Below are 21,817 nucleotides of genomic sequence, written 5' to 3'. Positions count from 1 at the left end.
ACGCACGCACACACACACACACACACACACACACACACACACACACACACCACATGCAAATAAATTCTCTCTCAACGACATTCAGCAGAAATATGTGCTTAATTAAGTAAAGAACAAACGTGGGCCAGTCACCGAAAAAAGGTCAGTCTTAGTAATGACCTTTGACGTAAGCAGTGGAAAAAAAAGCCACTAAATCTATATGAAGCCATAAAGATCTGAAGAGAAAACTCTGGAAATGTTCCTGATCAGTGAGGGCCAAAATAAAAACAATACACACGTGAATTTAAGATTTTACTGTAAACATCTCATCAAACATGAACATGAGTGAAAAAACTGTTATTGAACTGAAGGTGTTTTTATATTTTGCTCATATCATCATTCATTTAACCTTCTCCTTGTTCGTCAATGAAATTAAAACTTAGTACTTCAGATTCTTTCTAATCACTCCTTGTATTCGTTGACTCTCCTGTCTGTGAGTTCTCCTCAGAACAAACAGCTCATAAGAGACACTAAAGACTCTTTCTTCTTTAGACTTGCTTTGTAGTCTGGTGAGACTGTTTCCATGGCAACCAGGTCCCAGCATTGCTTCATGAACCAGTCTGTCTCGTACAGGTGAGCAACACCACCAACAACCTACCACACACATTCATGTAACTTTAAATAAACATAAAAATAACCTGTACAATTTTAAAACTCCTGTTTTCTGCTTTTGCCAAAATGCAGATCTCCTTAATGGTTCTTTCAGCCTGTGTTTTATTTCACCAGTGTAAAATAAAGACATCATGTTGGAGTGCAGAGTTGGTCTAAATTCTTCTAAATGAAAATGAGAAGTATATTCATCGAGTGCAAGTTTGTAGATTTTGAATAAAATAAAATGTCTGATTCAACCAAAATTCACTTTGCAAAACATCTTTATTACCTAAAACATGAATGTTGTCATTATGAGAAAGAAAATAACAGTTTTAGTCTTTATTTGTTCTTAAAAAAGAAAGATGGAGAGACAGTTACAGAGTTGAGAATGAGAGCATTAAACCAGTATCAGGTTGAGTCAGGTCAGGACTGGGAACACTGGACTCTCCTCAGTGGCTCTGAGACCATAGCCTGGCAGCCCTGGGTGGCCTCACAGGTCACAGAGCCCACCTTCATCCAGCGGTCTGCAGGGAGCCTCAGGGTGCTGCTCCAGCTGTAGAGGCCGTCATTCTGCAGCACCACGGGGCTCCTGCTCTCCTCCCAGCTGATGCTGCCACTGCCATCCACCTTCCAGGACAGACTCCAGTCTGAGGGGAAGCCCTTGTTGGCCAGACATGTGATTGTTGCAGTCCCCTGCTGTAGCTCCTCACTGGAGGGGGGCAACACTGTCAGGATGGGCCGGGTATCACCTAGGAGACACCAATCAGCTTAGAGCACAGGGAGCACACAGCTGTCAATCAAACCACAGACGGTCGGACACCTTTACTGTAAGAGCTGATTTTCTCCGTTAAGAAGTTTCTGTCAGCTGTTTTTTCTGCTCCACCAGTCATTAACTCACACATTGTTTCACTTCCCTTTAAGAAACCTCTCATGCATATCAGCACAGAGAGAATCATCACACAGTTTGACCTGAAATATGTTCAAACTACACTGGAAATAAAAGAAGCAGATGTGGAAACATTTACAAAACAAGTGTAAAATCATCAATATTTTACATGACTTACATTAATATTAACTGGAAACAAATAAATAGAATAAATAAATTAATTCAGCGACACAAAATGCTCTTCATGTATATCTAAAACAATTTTTAAAATTCACATAAACTCAAACTAATTTAAAACAATACTTCACAAACTAAAGACATCAGAGATCATTTTTATATTTTTGTTTACTTCTTTGCAATTGTAATTTTGACATAGCAGATCTGAATTACCCTCCACAACATAAGAGGTTAATTAAAAATTTCATCATCAAACTTGTTGTAAAGTTACGTACTTTTCTCTCATTCAAAAATCAGAAAGGAAATTGTTTAATGATCTGCAGTAAGAAATAATATTTGATAGTAAACCAGAATAAACTTACTTCCAACATCCAGTCTGGTTCCTCCACCAAAAGTCCACCACAGTGATACAAACTCATTGAGGCGCCGTACAAAAAGCTCTGACTGTAGAGAGACATGGCTCTCTGACTCTGAAACAAACAAACTCAACAAAATAATTCACCGTTTGCACAGCAGCAATGACTCAGCTGATATGACTTCTTCAACTATCACCATGCACAGTTAGATGAATTACAGTTAGATCCATAAGTTTTTGGATGATGACAAATTTTTGCAATTTTACTCTGTACACCAACACACTTGATTCTGACTCAAACAATTAGGATGTGATTGAAGTGCAGATCATCAAGCCCACAAAACTCCTTATTCTTTAAGGGCATGAGGAGTTTTTGGAGTTTTGTTTTGTATCAGCTGTTTAGGAATCACAGCCATATTTAAACATGGTCCTCCATTTTCAGAGGCACACAATTAATTGGACATATAAAAGATAATTGCAAATTTAATAATTTTTGATACTTGGAAATAAATCGTTTGTAGACAATGATTGCCTAAAGTCTAGAACCCATGGAGATCAGCAAATGCTGTTTCCTCCCTTGGGATGCTACTAGGCCTTTACTGAGTCCAAATACATTTTCTGCTTGTTTGTGGGTCTCTCTGCATTCAGTTTAGTATTTAATTACAGGAAAGCATGCTCTTTTGATTTGAAACAAAGTGACTTGACCATTTAAAAATATCCTATTTCCTTGCCTAAGAAAGTCTTACGTGTTTTTTTCCAGTTTTCTTTGGGTCATTATCCATTTGCACTGTGAAGGGATGTGAAGTGGGTGTTGCAGCACTTGGCTGAATGTGAGCAGAGAGTATAGCTGTGTACACTTCACATTTCACCCTGCTACCTCTATCAGAGGTAACATTATCAATAAACACTAGTGGCCAAAACATCAGTGCCATAACTTTGGCTCCACCATCTTTGACAGATGATGTGATTTGCTTCAGATCAGTTTTTCTCCTTTGTAATTTTCTCTTCCAATCATGCTGAACAAACTTCATCTTTGAACTGTTCCTGCTCTTTTAAATGTTTTCCTGGCAAAGTCTAATCCAGACTTCCAGTTCTTGAGTGTAACAACAACCAGTAACTGTTTCCTTTCATGAAGGTTTCCTTTGATAGTAGACTTGAGACTATGACACAGCTACCTCCTACACAGTGTTTTACACTTATACATTTGTATTGTAAATGACTCAAAATGAAGTTTTTTTAAAGTGAATTCTTAACTGTGAATTTTGTCCATTTTAGTTTTCTTTTGTGGTTTTAGAGTCTCTTTAGTGTTGCTGAGCTTCCAGCACATCCATTCATTTTAAGAATGAATCAGATTGTTGATTTGGACAGTCCTGATTTTTTTTTTTTTATCTGTCTTTTATGATTGTTTTAGTTTTTCAGTTAATTCATAATCTCTTTGTACCTCATGCTGATACATACAAGTTCATCTCTTTAACTCAAAATACTTTATCTTTTCCATTTATCTTGGAATAATGAGGAAGCAAGTCCTGTCCTTCCATGAAATGGCTTTAGGTCTGTTGTTCAATTACTTTCGAGCATCTGGTAAAAAAAGAAAAATGTAAATCATATGTATATAAATACAATCAGAATGTTAATTTGACTGATCCATTACTAACCACCAGCATGAAACTGATCCAAGCCTGCGTTTGAGTCAGTCCAGGAGAAAAGTCACATCACAAGGTTCATTACCTTAAAGATGTCATTTATCACTTTTATAGCAGTAGGTGAATGAATGTTTAATCTGTTTTTAATGTGTGATACCAGATTGAACATCAGGAAAAGACTTAGAGATCCTGAATTAATCAATGAATAAAAGATTAAAAACAAAAGAAAAAGAAAACACGCTTGGACCTGGAAAGTGCATCCTAGACCAACTAAAATTAATTTTATCATTTTACATTTTACTCAAAACAACTTGGCAGATTGAAATGACACCTTTGCATTCCCATTGTGATGACTGCTTATGTAGTCATGCTGGAGTCAGATCATTTCCATAGAGAGGCACTTTGCATCAGCAGCACCATGCTCCAGTGCTCTGGGAGAGTTTATAGTCCTAGAGTTGAACACTGGATGACTGACAACTGTCCTTCATCACAACAGAAGCCACAGAAATCCTCCTCATCAAAAACATGACTTTGATCTGCGTCCTCATCTGGACTCTCCTCTGCTGCTGCTTCACAGGTAAAGTCCAGAGAATCAAAATCCTCTCCTTTATCAACATCTGTCCCTCTGAAATGAAGCCCACAAAACCATGAAGCTGCTTTATGTTTTTGTCTCTGTATCCTCAGAGTCCAGAGGACAGATCACAGTGACTCAGCCTGGAGCAGTGAGCTCTGCTGTGGGAGGAACTGTGAACATCAAGTGTAGGACCAGTCACAATGTTCATGTTTCTGGCAGCACCCACTTTTTAGCCTGGTACCAGCAGAAAAATGCAGGAGTTCCCAAACGTCTCATTTACTATGCTAGCACTCGAGATTCAGGGATTCCAGCTCGTTTTACAGGCAGTGGATCAAACTCTGACTTCACTCTGACCATCAGTGGAGTCCAGGCTGAAGATGCAGCAGTTTATTACTGTCAGGGTCATCACTACATAAACAGTCAATATTCATTCACACAGTGAAAAACAGTCGTACAAAAACCTCCCTCAGTCAGACTGAACAGAAACTGAACTGACTGCTGCAGCTGGAAGATACTGCAGAGACTGATACAGTTCACTGAGGACACACACACACACACACACACACACACACACACACACACACACACACACACACGCACACATGTCTGGTTTGCTATCTTCGTGGGGACATCCCATTGACATAATGCTTTCCCTAGCCCCTTACCCTAACCCTAACCATTAAAAATGAATGCCTAACCCTAACCCTTACCCTAAACCTAACCATAACCTAATTGTAACCCTGACAGTAAAACCGCATTTTGAGTGTGAAAATTGCTTTCAACCCCGAGGGGACCTGGATTTTGGTCCCCACGGTGCAGAAAGTCCCCACCAGGATAGTAAAAGTCAGATTTTGGTCCCCACCAGGATAGTACGAACCCGTACACACATACACACACACACACACACACACACACACACACACACACACACATTTTTTAAAGATTGAAAAGAAAACATTACATCACTCAGAAAATTAAAATGATTATTAAATCAAAGTCAGCATTGTCAGTGACTCAGTACAATAAATCCCTATGACAGTAGCAATCTCAGCTTCCAACTAAACTATTTTGTTCAAACCAGTAAATTAATTAAATCTCCCTCTTTCTCACAATTTTTTCACTTTTCTAGTCTAGTTTCAGTGATACTATAATTGTGTTTTGACTTTAAAAAAACCCAGTGTTGATTACGGCCGACCTGGACTAGAGACAGAATCAGAATCATCAGAATCAATCAACCGAACATCCCATCATGTCACTTGTGAACATGATAAAATGTCCACTTAATCATAAACTTAATTCAATAATGGAATTGTACATATAGACTAACTAAATTTCCTCTCAGGATGTTAGGCTGCCCGTAAACATGTTTTCTTGTCATTTTCTTATGAATCTGTGTTTTGTTGAATGTTCTTAATTAAGGTAAGGCATATTTTCCTGTTACCAACTTCCACCACAAGGTGGCAGTATCATAAAGAACAGCAGTTACTACTTCCAGATTTCACCAAGTGCATCTTGGTCTACGGAAGGGGTGTCCAACTCCAGGCCTCGAGGGCCGGTGTCCTCAACATGTCTTGAAGTTCTCCAGAGGCCTGGTAATGAACTAATCATTTGATTCAGGTGTGCTGACCCAGGGTGAGATCTGAAACCTGCACGACACCGGCCCTCGAGGCCTGGAGTTGGACATCACTGGTATATGGTTCTGTGTATTTGCTGTTGTGTGTTGTGTTTTGTGACTGATACACACACACACACACGCACACACACACACACACACACACACACACACTTTTAAAGAGTTGAAATTTTTCTGCTTTAAACATAAATTATCATAAAAACATTCATTCCTCTCTTTACTGTCTGCAGTATCGCATCCAGGTTAGCTGGAATGAACACAGGGAGGATTTCATTCTTCGTTGTGAATAATATGCTGAAATATTTAGAGTAAACTCTGCAAACACCATGTGTTGAGAAAAATAATGTAGTGATTTAAAATTTAGGACTGTTTACTGTATTTGAATAGCTACGATTGATAAAAAAAAAGAAAACATTCACCTAATTACTTTTACAGCTGACCCGGTTATTTTGGTGAATGGTGCATGAAATATTTGAATTGTAAATGATGATGACTTCTGATGTCTTTACTTTCATCATGAATAATCATCCCAATGAAGACTCTTAAAACTCCATCTGTTATTCCAGGACAAACTGTTTCTATCAGATGTTAAATCAGATGATCCATTAGCAAAAATATTCAGTGGTATCTTCAGAAACCCGGAGAAGCTCCTAAACTGCTAATTCATGAAGCTAATCTCCATCACTCTGCTGTTTCTGATCATTTTACTGGTAGCTGGTCTGGGACTGACGTCACTCTGATCATCAGTTCAGAGTTCAGAATTAAGATGCAGTGGTTTGTTACTGAACTGTAAAACCTAATAAATTCACAGAACTCAAAAGTTGTTGTGTAACAGATTACACAACAATTTTTTAGTGATGTTCTTAAAAGTTTTGAGTTCAACTAAAATAAAAATTACATTTGCAGTTGCCTTAAATTATCTCAATGTTAACTTATAAATGTTGATATTCCTCAGCTTATTAGGGAGTAATAAACTCAAAATGTTCAATATTTTTCAACTCAATTAAGGTGGGAAATGCACTCAAAATTTTTTATATATTGCAACTCATACACTGTGGGAAATAAACTCAAACTTTTTGATATTTCTTAACTTATAATGTGGGAAATAACACCTAAAATTTTCAATATTTTTAAAATCCTGTGGGAAATACACTTACAAATAATTCTAAACTGTTTGCCCAATAAATTATAATCAGCTAAAAGTGTTAGAAAACATGAAAGTGACAACACTGACAATTTAACAAGTTTTTTTTATTCAACACAATGTGCTTATAAAAAGGCACAAATAACTGAGCCCACTCATAACAAAGTGCTTCATAAATAAAACAAAAGAAAAAGAGTCCAAGGGTCTCCATCTCAATTCTAAAATTCAATAACATTTTCAGTATTAACAGCAATTACAGCTATTAGAACACTGAAGCATTTAACACTTAGTGTACCTTGACAGCTGCAGCTCACTTTCTTTTTTTAAATACATAAAAGTACTAGTTTCCACTGCCGTACTTCATAGGGAACAAACATCAAGGCAGTGCATCAAGGTATTAGGCAACAGAACATTAAACATGAATAGTGCATGAACTGAACAGTCATTCATCTTAAATGTGAGGTAGAAGAGGCAAATGGTAAAAAATGGTTAACAAAAAAAAAAAAACCCTTCAATACTCAGCTTAACGAGTTGTCTATTCCGAGTGATTCACTTGAACAAATTCTTCAGCATCAGTAAGCGACCTAACAGTGGTTTGTTGTATTCAAGGCACATCACAACTTTCTGGATACATGTGAATAAAAGCTCGAGAGTCTGCGTATTGTAGGTCTAGTGCACAGAACTACCCAAAAAGCAGGAGGAACGAGGCATCCAGATTTGTACTGGTTTATACAGCCATACATAACTGGGAACAAACATCAGGTAGTGCATTAAGGTATTAGGCAACACAACATTAAACATGAATAGTCCACGAAATGAGCAGTCATTCACCTTAAATTTGAAGTAGAAGAGCCAAATGATTAGAAAAAACCCCCTAAAACTTCCTCAATACTCAGCTCAACAAGTAGTCCATTCTGAGTGATTCACTCATTGAACAAATCATTCTTCAGCATCAGTAGACGCCCTTTCAGTGGTTTGTTGTCCTCAAGGCACATCACAACCTTCTGGATAAATGTGAATGTAAGCTCAATTTCCTTTGGGTATTGTAGGTCTAGTGCATAGATGTACCCAAAGAGCAGGAGAAATGAGTCAGCCAGATTTGTGGGACCATTCACAAGTATTTCATCCTCAACGACAATGCAGATGCTTTCGGGACTGAAGAGGGCCGAATCAGTAGTGTCATCTGTGACAACTGTCAGCAGAGCCACAGGAGTGTCAGTGAGGTCTGGACCATCTGCTGACTGCAAAACACAAATAATACAAGAATGAGTTCAGCCCCTCAAGGACACAAATCATGCTATTGATTAGAGGTGTGAATCTTCATAAGTCGCACGTTTCTTTTAGGATTATAATGTCAACGATTTAATTTGATATTGCGATACATCATGATGCATTACAATAATCTTAATTTGGGTTTGGTTTCAATAAATATGTTTAAATAAATATTTTCAATATTAAATATATGTCAAGATATTTGTTTTTGTTATTTACCAAACATTTGTCTGACCACAACATGGCACCTCCAAAAAACACAAGAACACTTGAATTTTAAAAGGCAGATAGTTTTTATCTGCGGATTTGTTTTTGTAAATAATCTTTCAACTATTTTCATGTTTTCTGGTTTATGTGTAACAATCTTCTTGCAGTCTTATTCAACAATAGTTGATGGGAGAAAACAAGTCAGATGAGGACTGTGTTGAACCTCCTTCCTGATATACACCCTGGTTCTCCTTCAGTTCTGAGTGATGTCATATGTTCGACTGAACAGCTAGGCAAAGGGGTTGATGCTGAGGCCAGTACACTTACATCACAAGTCCTGAGTAACTTGGAGGCATCTTCACACAGTTACACAGGAAGTGCACGAGGGCGAGGGCCCGTCTTATATTCACATCACGCTGTTCCTAGATGAACTTACAATATCTATTAGAATAGTAGTTACACAAATGCAGAGTAAAAACAAAGTGTTGGATAGCCATATTCTGATTGTCATTGTTATAGATCAGGGGTGTCCAAACTTTTTGTGTAACGGGCTAAACTTGTCAATCTATTTTTTATTTTTTTTTTTTTATTGCCTGTCCCGTTTGGATCTTTTGCCATTAGAATTATTGTCTAAAGGCGAAGAAAGATGCCCAACGGATTTACTTTACCAAATGGACCATCCCAGCCTTGCCGTAATGGTCTATTTGATTCACCTTTAATTGTTTATTTTATTTTCACTTGTTGTATGCGGGACAGACTTTACCGGGGGAAAGAAAGGGGAGAAGGAAGGAGGGAAAGAAAAACAGCTGGGAAGAGGGACGGGGAAAAAGGACAAAAAACAAAAACCAACAGAATAAGCAGACAAAAAATACATATATCAATCACCTGGATCACCTGTTGAGAAAGAAAGAAGAAAACAAGAGTAACAGAATAAACAACATCACAATGATATATGGGAAAATGGCAGTAAATACTAAATGTTAAACATTATTGTGCAGCACGTAAGATCGACAGCGCACAGTGTGCTTTGAGGTAGGAGCCAAAAAGGGTGTAGTTTGTGTGTGTGATCACCCGTGTGTACACCTGTGAGCATGGACGCGCTTGATTTTTTAAAAGGTTCCTTCATGTAATGATCTGCTAGAGGGTGTGGGGGGCCACTGCCCCGTCCTCCAGGGCATGAAGCAGGTGTGGAGGAGATCAAAACGCCAGACATCCAGAGGCCCCCAGAACACAAGAGACCAAGGAAGACCAACAGAGGGGCAGCCGCGCCACTGTCCCAGAAAGAGCTGAGGAGAGTCCCAGATGAGGGGTCACTCAGCAGCCGCGGAGCAGAAGCCGGGGGGGGGGGGGTTGCAGTGACGTGCCCGTGAGCTCCGTCGGCAGCCAGCCGTGCCTGAGTGACCGAGCCTCGGGCCGAGAGGCCGAGGGCACCCCACCTCCGAAGTGGCCCGAGCGAGCCCCAGTCTCCAGGCCCCGATAAGCAGCCGCCAAGGAGTGAGCCGGTGTGTACCTGGGCGCCCACCCCCGGACACAAAGAACCACCAACGCACCGATGTCTGAGGGCGTCCGCCACCAGCAGGGGGAGTGGTGGGGGGAGATAGGCCTCCATACCTTGGAGGACCTGAGATGTCCCCAGAGAGGTGGCGTCTGATACCCAACCTGACATATAGACACAGACATACAGACACACACAGATACAGACATCCATTCCCACCCTCATGCTCTCATATGCAATTACTCCACACTCAACCAACGTGGAGACAGACATAAAGAGACGCTGTACACACAATCACACTCCCCAAGCGTACTCTAAGAACCGGGTCTAGGTACCCTTGCCCCTAGAGGGGGAAACTGCACCCAGACCCAGGTGGTGTTACCCTTTTCCCTGGGGTGGAGAGAAGCAGACCGCCCCGACTCCGCAGCAGCAGGGAGGCCCCACATTCCAGACCCCAGTCGGACGGCCAACTCCTCCTCCTAGCCCCCCCGCTCCAGCAGGCCGCAGAGAACGGGGGTGTGAGAAGACTCCAAACCTCCCTCCACCCGCTCATATGTAGTGTTGATGTATGTGTGTTCTAAGGTGCATTTAAAACCCAGGAGGGCATGGAGCTACCTGCCAGAGCAGAAGGTAAGCGCATAGCCCCTCCTGATAGCCCTCAATGTCTACGTGTATTTAAAATTGAGAGGTGGGCAAAGACGCCAGGGGTGAGGTGTACACCCTGATGGTAATTTGGATTCCGTGTAGCGTGCCCACCCCCAACATCCTATATGTATGTGTTATGAGAGTGTGAGTAATGTGAATGTCTAAGTTGTGGGATAAAATTGATGATAAATCTTTTTAACACAACACTTTTTGATAGGATACATTTTGTCAAGATGTCCTTCTCCTAAAATGACAACCTTGTATCCATGGCATAATCACTTAATGCCGGGGCACAGTTGAAGCAATTTACACTATGGCTTCTTACAGCTGTGTACAAACCATCTGTTAATGTAATTCTGAATCATGTGAAATGAAAAATTTACCTGAATGTCACAAATTCTCATGAGCTTTGCTAGCTCCTCTGCAATCTTGCCAGTCTTGATGGCCTTGTCTCTGAACAAAGTGATGAGTCTAGGCGTGTGTCTGTCCAACCACCTGTACATGAACAGAAATACACAGAAATGAACAAAGATGAATTAGGAACAGAATTGTTAATGTATTTTAAAAAGTTTTCAGGTTAGCAAAACCAGAGCAATTCTAGTCAGAACCAAGGCCAAAATAGAAAGTTATTTGTCATTCTTTGTAATGTTATCTAAAGGAAATTTAAATAAACTTTGTTTACTGTGAATGGGAAAAATACGTTACAGCGTGATGTGTTGTCATTTTACATCTGCCATTTGCTTTTTGGTAAATTGTTTAAAAATCTAGACTTTTAAAAACCGGGAGAACAGTAAAGATATATATATATATATATATATATATATATATATATATATATATATATATATATATGTATATGTCATGATCCTGGGTCCGTTTGACCCAGCGTTTTGTGTTTCTCTTTTAATGTGATTGTTGGTTCTGCTTTTCCTCTGTTTAGTGTTTACTCTGTTCAGCCCGCGTGTGTCCTTGTATGTGTAGTTCCTGTTTTATTGTGAAGGTCTGTGTCTTATGTCAGTGTGTTCTGCTACGTTTCCCCTGCCTCGTCAGTTGTGATGTCTTCCAGGTGTGTTCCCCTCCTGTTTCCCATTCCCTGATTACGGGTGTATTTATAGTGTGTGTTCACTCGTCCTCGTTGCTGGTTCGTCTGTGTTGTTTCCCCTCGGTCTCCCCATGTGTATTTCCCCGGACCTCCCTGCATCTTCATTTCTGGTTTGTTTTGTTAGTGTTACCCAGTTTAGGTTTTCCTGTTAGTGTCACCCGCCATTTCTGTTTATTCGTCCCACTGTTAATAAATTCTCACCTGCACTTGAGCTGCCGCTGCCTGGTCCTAATTTATTTCCACACGGCTTGCACCCGCAAACCGTGACAGTACGAACCAGCCACGACATGGATCCAGCGGACTTACCCGGGGAGAGCGATCTGATGCGAGTCCAACGCCTGGTCGAGTGGATAACCCACACCTCGAACATGAGAGCTAGGATCGTGGGGATAAATGGCATTGAGGAAATCCTCAAAGGAAATCCCTATCTCCGCCAGGTCAGAGGATGTTCGGACTTATTGGCCAACTTGTATGAAGCCCGGGAGGCGGCGCGAGCTCGGGAAATATCGGACTTTGTCCAGCAGCAACAGCCAGCCACCCCGGAGCAGCCGCGTCAGCCTCACCTGCAGGATGCGAGTTTACCCGGCCTGTCGGAGCCGGCTGCGGGGAAGAAATGTCGATCGCGCCGCCGGCGCGCCACCCTACAGCCGGACGTTCGGACTTCTAAATCGCCGGCTGTGGTGAGTGAGGACTCTTTTTCCATTGTGGATTGTGGAACTGTTTGTTCCAGGGCAGTGTGTTGTGCGACGGATAACAATGTAAACAGCTTATCGCCTGCTCAGCCATTCTTAGCTCAGTTAGCTGCCACGCAGCCACTCTCCACTCAGTCTCCAGTGTCAGTCGCTCACTCACCGTCAGCTCAGTCTCCGGTGCCACACTCTGCTCAGTCTCCAGTGCCTCCGGTGCCACACTCTGCTCAGTCTCCAGTGCCTCCAGTGTCACCTGTAGTTCAGCCTCCAGTGCCTCCAGTGTCACCTGTAGTTCAGCCTCCAGTGCCTCCAGTGTCACCTGTAGTTCAGCCTCCAGTGCCTCCAGTGTCACCTGTAGTTCAGCCTCCAGTGCCTCCAGTGTCACCTGTAGTTCAGCCTCCAGTGCCTCCAGTGTCACCTGTAGTTCAGCCTCCAGTGCCTCCAGTGTCACCTGTAGTTCAGCCTCCAGTGCCTCCAGTGTCACCTGTAGTTCAGCCTCCAGTGCCCCCAGCGTCACCTGTAGTTCAGCCTCCAGTGCCTCCAGCGTCACCTGTAGTTCAGCCTCCAGTGCCTCCAGCGTCACCTGTAGTTCAGCCTCCAGTGCCCCCAGCGTCACCTGTAGTTCAGCCTCCAGTGCCCCCAGCGTCACCTGTAGTTCAGCCTCCAGTGCTCCCAGCGTCACCTGTAGTTCAGCCTCCAGTGCTCCCAGCGTCACCTGTAGTTCAGCCTCCAGTGCTCCCAGCGTCACCTGTAGTTCAGCCTCCAGTGCTCCCAGCGTCACCTGTAGTTCAGCCTCCAGTGCTCCCAGCGTCACCTGTAGTTCAGCCTCCAGTGCTCCCAGCGTCACCTGTAGTTCAGCCTCCAGTGCTCCCAGCGTCACCCTCAGTGCAGCCTCCAGTGCTCCCAGCGTCACCCTCAGTGCAGCCTCCAGTGCTCCCAGCTTCACCGTCAGTGCAGCCTCCAGTGCTCCCAGCTTCACCGTCAGTGCAGCCTCCAGTCCAGGCCCCAGTGCCGCCTGTAGTCCAGGCCCCAGTGCCGCCTGTAGTCCAGGCCCCAGTGCCGCCTGTAGTCCAGGCCCCTGTGCCGCCTGTAGTCCAGGCCCCTGTGCCGCCTGTAGTCCAGGCCCCTGTGCCGCCTGTAGTCCAGGCCCCTGTGCCGCCTGTAGTCCAGGCCCCTGTGCCGCCTGTAGTCCAGGCCCCTGTGCCGCCTGTAGTTCAGGCCCCTGTGCTTCCAGTGTCACCGTTACTTGCAGTACAGGTTCCAGTATTACCAGTTTCACTCATTCACTCCATGCAGGGAGAAGGTCTTAGTTCCACCCAGGGAGATTCTTGCTCTTTAGCTGCTTCAGGCGAAGTTATGCACTCCAGGGCTTCCCCAGAAGCTAGGTTTCACCCCCCAGCTATGACTGGACCCCTGAAGATTAAGCAGCCCTCAGAGAACTCCTCCATGTTAGTGTTGCCTGGGCAAAGCCAGTGCTCCGTGCAGTGCCAGCTGCCTTTATGTCGGCTAGTGGACTCTTTGCCTCGTGTCTCCGCTGGAGGGTCCGAAGGACCGCTCCGGCCTTCGTCTCGTGTCTCCGCTGGAGGGTCCGAGGGACCGCTCCGGCCTTCGTCTCGTGTCTCCGCTGGAGGGTCCGAGGGACCGCTCCGGCCTTCGTCTCGTGTCTCCGCTGGAGGGTCCGAGGGACCACTCCGGCCTTCGTCTCTAGTCTCCGCTGGAGGGTCCGAGGGACCGCGCCGGCCTTCGTCTCTAGTCTCCGCTGGAGGGTCCGAGGGACCGCTCCGGCCTTCGTCTCGTGTCTCCGCTGGAGGGTCCGAGGGACCGCTCCGGCCTTCGTCTCTAGTCTCCGCTGGAGGGTCCGAGGGACCGCTCCGGCCTTCGTCTCTAGTCTCCGCTGGAGGGTCCGAGGGACCGCTCCGGCCTTCGTCTCTAGTCTCCGCTGGAGGATCCGAGGGACCCGTCCAGCCTGCAGCGCCTCCGGCTTCCACGCCGCCGCCAGCTGCAGCGCCTCCGGCTTCCACGCCGCCGCCAGCTGCAGCGCCTCCGGCTTCCACGCCGCCGCCAGCTGCAGCGCCTCCGGCTTCCACGCCGCCGCCTGCTGCAGCGCCTCCGGCTTCCACGCCGCCGCCAGCTGCAGCGCCTCCGTCTCCGGCTTCCACGCCGCCGCCAGCTGCAGCGCCTCCGTCTCCGGCTTCCACGCCGCCGCCAGCTGCAGCGCCTCCGTCTCCGGCTTCCACGCCGCCGCCAGCTGCAGCGCCTCCGTCTCCGGCTTCCACGCCGCCGCCAGCTGCAGCGCCTCCGTCTCCGGCTTCCACGCCGCCGCCAGCTGCAGCTTCATCATCCATGCCAGCGGCAGCCTCACCATCTACGCCGCCGCCTGCAGCGCCGCCGCCTCCGGCTTCCACGCCGCCGCCTGCAGCGCCGCCGCCTCCCGCTTCCACGCCGCCGCCTGCAGCGCTTCCATCTCTGGCGTCCACGCCAGCTGCCGCCTCTTCATTCACGCCAGCTGCAGCGCCTCCGTCTCCGGCTTCCACGCCGCCGCCAGCTGCAGCTTCACCATCCACGCCAGCGGCAGCCTCACCATCTACGCCGCCAGCTGCAGTGCCTTCGTCTCCGGCTTCCTCGCCGTCACCTGCGGCCTCTTCGTCTCCGGCTTCCTCGCCGTCACCTGCGGCCTCTTCGTCTCCGGCTTCCTCGCCGTCACCTGCGGCCTCTTCGTCTCCGGCTTCCTCGCCGTCACCTGCGGCCTCTTCGTCTCCGGCTTCCTCGCCGTCACCTGCGGCCTCATCAGCCACGCCAGCAGCACCCTCCGAGTCTTCAGCGTCGCCTGGTCCAGCCTCCGAGTCTTCAGCGTCGCCTGGTCCAGCCTCCGAGTCTTCAGCGTCGCCTGGTCCAGCCTCCGAGTCTTCAGCGTCGCCTGGTCCAGCCTCCGAGTCTTCAGCGTCGCCTGGTCCTACCCTGTCGGGGTCTGCAGCTGACTGGCCACTTTCCAGGCCCCTGGCCAGGCGCCATCGCCGTCGTGGGCGGCCCCCGGACCGCCGTCACCTGGGTCGCCGCCGTTGCCTCCCGCACGGTCGGCCCCCTGAACTGTGTCCACGTCGCCGCCGTGGCCTTCTGCACGGCCGGCCCCCGGATCCTCTTCGCCTGGGTCGCCGCCGTTGCCTTCCGCACGGCCGGCCCCCGGATCCTCTTCGCCTGGGTCGCCGTCGTGGGCGGCCCCCGGACCGCCGTCACCTGGGTCGCCGCCGTTGCCTCCCGCACGGTCGGCCCCCTGAACTGTGTCCACGTCGCCGCCGTGGCCTTCTGCACGGCCGGCCCCCGGATCCTCTTCGCCTGGGTCGCCGCCGTTGCCTTCCGCACGGCCGGCCCCCGGATCCTCTTCGCCTGGGTCGCCGCCGTTGCCTTCCGCACGGCCGGCCCCCTGAACTGCTTCCACGTCGCCACCGCTGCCTTCCGCACGGCCGGCCCCCTGAACTGTTTGGGCTCCGGTGTTGTCGGCCCCCTGGCCGGCCCCCTGAACTCTTCTGTTTTGGACTCTGTTTTCTTGTGCTCCGGTGTGTTTCTTTTGTTGTTGTTCTTTTGGTGCTGGACTCGCGTTTTGTTTTGGACTTTCTAGTGCTCCTGTTTTGTTTTGCCTCGAGCCCTCCGTCCTGGACCCCCGCCACCCGCCCTGGTCCATTGTTGTTTTCTGTTTTTCTGGCGGTTTTGTTTTCTTGTTGGGCTGTCTGGGGCCAGCCCTTGAGGGGGGGGTACTGTCATGATCCTGGGTCCGTTTGACCCAGCGTTTTGTGTTTCTCTTTTAATGTGATTGTTGGTTCTGCTTTTCCTCTGTTTAGTGTTTACTCTGTTCAGCCCGCGTGTGTCCTTGTATGTGTAGTTCCTGTTTTATTGTGAAGGTCTGTGTCTTATGTCAGTGTGTTCTGCTACGTTTCCCCTGCCTCGTCAGTTGTGATGTCTTCCAGGTGTGTTCCCCTCCTGTTTCCCATTCCCTGATTACGGGTGTATTTATAGTGTGTGTTCACTCGTCCTCGTTGCTGGTTCGTCTGTGTTGTTTCCCCTCGGTCTCCCCATGTGTATTTCCCCGGACCTCCCTGCATCTTCATTTCTGGTTTGTTTTGTTAGTGTTACCCAGTTTAGGTTTTCCTGTTAGTGTCACCCGCCATTTCTGTTTATTCGTCCCACTGTTAATAAATTCTCACCTGCACTTGAGCTGCCGCTGCCTGGTCCTAATTTATTTCCACACGGCTTGCACCCGCAAACCGTGACAGTATATATATATATATATATATATATATATATATATATATATATATATATATATATATATATATATATATATATATATATATATATATATATATATATATGTGTGTATATATGTGTGTATATATGTATATATGTATATATGTATATATATATAATGTATATGTATATATGTGTATATATATGTGTATATATATATATATATATATATATTAGGGGTGCAACGATACACAAAATTCACGGTTCGGTTCGGTTCGATACTTTGGTGTCACGGTTCGATATTTTTTCGATACAAAAAAATGTTCATGCCTTTTTGTCATTTATTAAAATTACAAATATATATTTTAACTCAAAAGTACAGTTTTTAAATTTAATGTTGCTGAAACAACAAAGTATTAAAAAAATAAATCTATCTGATCGAGAAATCACTCATCTTTCGAAAAAGAGAGTTTATTACAGAGAAATGGCTCTTTCCAAAATAAAAGCTATACTATAACCTTCTTCTGGGCTATATTCTCAGCAGCATATTAAACATATCAGGTCCCCATAAGGAGAATCATGTGCTAACGGCTGTCTAAATGACTCGGATAAAGTTTGTAGCATGCGTGCTTGTTGTTTTTGTCTGCTTCCACTTGTCTTTGCACTAGGATGATGTCGGAGTAAATGTGCAGTCATATTCGTTGTGTTCCCACTAGAGCTGTCAGCGTTAATCTCGTTGAAATGACGTTAATGCCACAACACTGCAAATCTCCGTTAACGAGTTACCACGGATCGCCCCGTGTGTGGGGCGTTAACGCAGTAGTTTCCACCCATGTAATTGAGCATTGCGTGGCACATCCGACATACTGTTTTACTTTTGTCCATGACGCGCTTACCTTCAGGGTCATACTTCACATGAAGACCAAAATAGTTCCAAACGCCAGATCTGAATGAGGGTGGGGGAGGTTCAATTTGCCATGTTGCAACAGCTTAACTTCTGTCTCGCTAGCTTGCGCTGCGCTCAGTGGATCTGCGCTCGACAGTGGAGCCTAGGCGGATAAGTCGAACGCAGATCCACTGAGCTCTGAACACAGACAGCATCGTCAGAAGAAAAGTTGATAAAATAAATTAAAAATTTTGTATTGTTCGATACATATGCGTACCGAACCGAAAGCACTGTATCGAACGGTTCAATATCGATACGAGTATTGTTGCACCCCTAATATAACACCCATCTCGCCCCTGTGGGCGGTTTATCCTTCAAGCTCGGGTCCTCTACCAGAGGCCTGGGAGCTTGAGGGTCCTGCGCAGTATCTTAGCTGTTCCCAGGACTGCGCTCTTCTGGACAGAGATCTCCGATGTTGTTCCCGGGATCTGCTGGAGCCACTCGCCTAGCTTGGGAGTCACCGCACCTAGTGCTCCGATTACCACGGGGACCACCGTTACCTTCACCCTCCACATCCTCTCGAGCTCTTCTCTGAGCCCTTGGTATTTCTCCAGCTTCTCGTGTTCCTTCTTCCTGATATTGCTGTCATTCGGAACCGCTACATCGATCACTACAGCTGTCTTCTTCTGTTTGTCTACCACCACTATGTCCGGTTGGTTAGCCACCACCATTTTGTCCGTCTGTATCTGGAAGTCCCACAGGATCTTACCTCGGTCATTCTCCATCACCCATGGGGGCATCTCCCATTTTGACCTCGGGACTTCCAGGTTATACTCGGCACAGATGTTCCTGTACACTATGCCGGCCACTTGGTTATGGCGTTCCATGTATGCCTTGCCTGCTAGCATCTTGCACCCTGCTGTTATGTGCTGGATTGTCTCAGGGGCATCTTTACACAGCCTGCACCTGGGGTCTTGCCTGGTGTGATAGACCCCAGCCTCTATGGATCTTGTACTCAGAGCTTGTTCTTGTGCTGCCATGATTAGTGCCTCTGTGCTGTCTTTCAGTCCAGCTTTGTCCAGCTACTGGTAGGATTTCTGGATATCAGCCACCTCCTCTATCTGCCGGTGGTACATACCGTGCAGGGGCCTGTCCTTCCATGATGGTTCCTCGCCTTCCTCCTCTTTCTTGGGTTTCTGCTGCCTGAGGTATTCACTGAGCACGCTGTCAGTTGGGGCCATCTTCGTGATATATTCGTGGATGTTTCTTGTCTCATCCTGGACTGTGGTGCTGACACTCACCAGTCCCCCTTCCTTCCGCTTAGCGTACAGCCTCAGGGTGCTGGACTTGTGGTGAAACCCTCCATGCATGGTCAGGAGCTTTCTTGTCTTTATGTCAGTGGCTTCTATCTCCTCCTTTGGCCAGCCTATTACCCCAGCAGGGTACCTGATCACGGGCAGGGCGTAGGTGTTGATGGCCCGGATCTTGTTCTTACCGTTCAGCTGACTCCTCAGGACTTGCCTGACCCTCTGCAGGTACTTGGTGGTTGCAGCTTTCCTAGCGGCCTCTTCATGGTTCCCATTTGCCTGCGAGATCCCCAGGTACTTGTAACTGTCCTCTATGTCTGCAATGTTGCCTTCTGGTAGTTCAATCCCTTCAGTTCTGACTACCTTCCCTCTCTTTGTTACCATCCGACTACACTTCTCCAGTCCGAACGACATTCCAATGTCATTGCTGTATAGCCTGGTAGTGTGTATCAGTGAATCGATGTCTCGTTCACTCTTGGCATACAGCTTGATGTCATCCATGTACAGGAGGTGGCTGACAACCGCTCCGTTTCGTAGTCGGTATCCGTAGCCAGTCTTGTTAATGATCTCACTGAGGGGGTTCAGGCCTATGCAGAACTGCAGTGGGGACAGAGCATCTCCTTGGTAGATCCCGCACTTGATGGTGACTTGTGCTATGGGCTTGGAGTTTGCCTCTAGTGTTGTACGCCACATCCCCATTGAGTGCCTGATGAAGGCTCTTAGGGTCCTGTTGATCTTGTACAATTCTAGGCATTCCAGTATCCAGCTGTGGGGCATTGAGTCATAGGCCTTCTTGTAATCAATCCAGGCTGTGCACAGGTTGGTCAGTCTGGTCTTGCAGTCTCGGCTGACTGTTCTGTCTACCAGTAGCTGGTGTTTTGCGCCTCTGGTATTCTTGCCAATCCCTTTCTGTGCCCCGCTCATGTATTGACCCATGTGCCTGTTCATCTTAGCCGATATGATGCCTGACAGGAGCTTCCATGTAGTACTGAGGCAGGTTATTGGTCGGTAGTTGGATGGGACCGGTCCCTTCTTGGGGTCCTTGGGGATCAGGACCGTCCGACCTTCGGTTAGCCATTCCGGGTGTCTCTCGTTAACTAGCAGCTGGTTCATTTGTGCTGCCAGACGCTCGTGGAGTGCAGTCAGCTTCTTCAGCCAGTAGGCGTGAACCATGTCGGGCCCTGGTGCTGTCCAACTCTTCATACTGGAGACCCTTTCTTGGATGTCTGCCACTGTGATGGTTACTGGACCCTGTTCAGGGAGGTCGCTATGGTCTGCCCTCAGATCCACTAGCCACTGAGCATTGCCGTTATGGGTTGCTTTCTTCTCCCATATGCTCTTCCAGTATTGCTCCGTCTCCAGCCTTGGTGGTGCTGTTCTCTTATTGTTCCCTTGCCACTGAGAGTACACCTTTGCTGTGGAGAACAGCTGGTTTATTCTCCTGCCTTCTATCTCTCTGGTGTACCTTCTCAAGTGGCTGGCCAAGGCTGTGAGTCTTTGCTTGGCAGTTTCCAAGGCCTCAGGTATGGACAGCTTGCTGTATTTCTTATGCACCTTCTTTGTCGCCCCTTTCTGCAACTCCGTTAATTGGCTAACCTCCCTTCGTGCTACTTTGATCTTGCCCTCTAGCCTCCTTCTCCACGGAGGGTACTGCCCCTTGTGGCTGTTCAACTTGTAGCCAAGCATCTCACTGATCACTGCTGCCGTATTGTAGATCAGCTTGTTAGTGTCGGTAATCATGGTTGTAGGTATCATCCGTAGTGCTGCATTAACATCATCTAGCAGACCTTCTGAGGGTACTTCACGTAATCTTGGTAACCGGCTATGGGGGATCCAGGTTTCAAGCTTGGCCATGATCGTATCTTTCAGGTCAGTTCCTCTCGCACTCAACGATCCTTCTCCTATCGCACTTGGGGCTATGTACCCAATCTCGGGTGGGGGTGATGATATCTCCCCCCTGACCTGGCATCCTGACTCCTCCTTGCCGTAGCATTTTTTATGTTGTACCTCATCAGTCTCTAGCTGTGAGAGCAGTCCCTTCTTTCGAATGTTGGAACACTGAGCTACTAGTTGTTTCGCCGTCATTGTGGATGTTGGGTATCGAAGAATCCATAGGTCCCTCATCCTATTCATGTAACCCCTTCCGCCAGGGTTACTTGCGTAGTAGCATTCCAACAACGCCCTGTTTTCGTCTCTTGCCCACCGATGCCTTCTTGTTTCAGTAGCCCACTTGTCGTCAGGGTGCCCTGGTTCCTCAACACCTGACGTGGACCTTGTTGATCCGGGCGACGTCCGAGCCGGCATGCCTTCATATTTATCTGTCTCGCTAATGTTAGCTCCATCTCTCTGATTGGATAGGCCTTGTGATGGCTTTTGGCTTTTTCTGCGGTTTGTGTCGGTGTTCAGCAAGCAATGAAGTGGTGGGTTACACCATGCAGGCAGCGTGTCGCCATGAGGGCCGGTATCACCACCCCCATCTCCAATATGAAGTTATTACAGCAGCTACAGTTTGCTGTTTAGTGGCTAATTTATGCCAAGAAGTGTGGAGTTCATCTTATATGATACAGTTCTAGTATTTATTTGTTATGAATTTTGTTTTTAGCATTTTGAAAAATGTTGCTGCCAGAAACTTTTTGTCCGACCCATGTTGCTTCTGACACCAAGCATTATTAATAACACACAAATTGCTCTTTCTTCGTCCTGTTTAAAATAGCCCTGTTCATGTATTAAAAATACTTCAAAGTGCCTTGCAACATGGAAATGAATACATATGTCATACAAAATACTGTTGTAATGTGACTTGACATTTGGAAGGCGGGAAACTGAATGTAGTGGAAGAATTAACTTTAAGGCCTTATTTAAATTGTGTTGTAAAACATTTAACCTGTCCGCTATATTCTGACATGGGTTATCTTCTGGTTTTATTAATT

The 21,817-nt window shown here is 46.5% G+C and overlaps 1 protein-coding gene across 1 annotated transcript; it reads right to left on the bottom strand.

Annotated features, from left to right (window-relative positions):
• Positions 1 to 899: 899 nt before the first annotated feature.
• Positions 900 to 12,052, bottom strand: LOC134619913 (immunoglobulin lambda-like polypeptide 5). The gene is made up of 5 exons (XM_063465681.1): positions 12,018 to 12,052; positions 11,045 to 11,156; positions 8,151 to 8,283; positions 2,056 to 2,163; positions 900 to 1,379 (listed from the first exon to the last, which is right to left on the bottom strand). Exons 1-5 carry the CDS (start codon positions 12,050 to 12,052, stop codon positions 1,054 to 1,056), a joined length of 714 nt encoding a protein of 237 aa, XP_063321751.1. The 3' UTR covers positions 900 to 1,053.
• Positions 12,053 to 21,817: the final 9,765 nt, after the last annotated feature.

Source organism: Pelmatolapia mariae, linkage group LG22, assembly GCF_036321145.2.
Source record: "Pelmatolapia mariae isolate MD_Pm_ZW linkage group LG22, Pm_UMD_F_2, whole genome shotgun sequence".
In the NCBI taxonomy this organism is placed as follows: domain Eukaryota; kingdom Metazoa; phylum Chordata; class Actinopteri; order Cichliformes; family Cichlidae; genus Pelmatolapia; species Pelmatolapia mariae.
The sequence above is the reverse complement of the archived record's forward strand: the minus strand, read 5'-3'. Positions and strand labels throughout refer to the sequence as shown.

Coding starts and splice junctions, on each gene's coding strand:
- LOC134619913 (XM_063465681.1), bottom strand. CDS start 12,052: ATGTCGTGGCTGGTTCGTACTGTCACGGTTTGCGG. Junction 11,157..12,017: donor CGTACTGTCACGGTTTGCGG/GTGCAAGCCGTG, acceptor GTTCATGTACAG/GTGGTTGGACAGACACACGC. Junction 1,380..2,055: donor AACCAGACTGGATGTTGGAA/GTAAGTTTATTC, acceptor GGTGTCTCCTAG/GTGATACCCGGCCCATCCTG.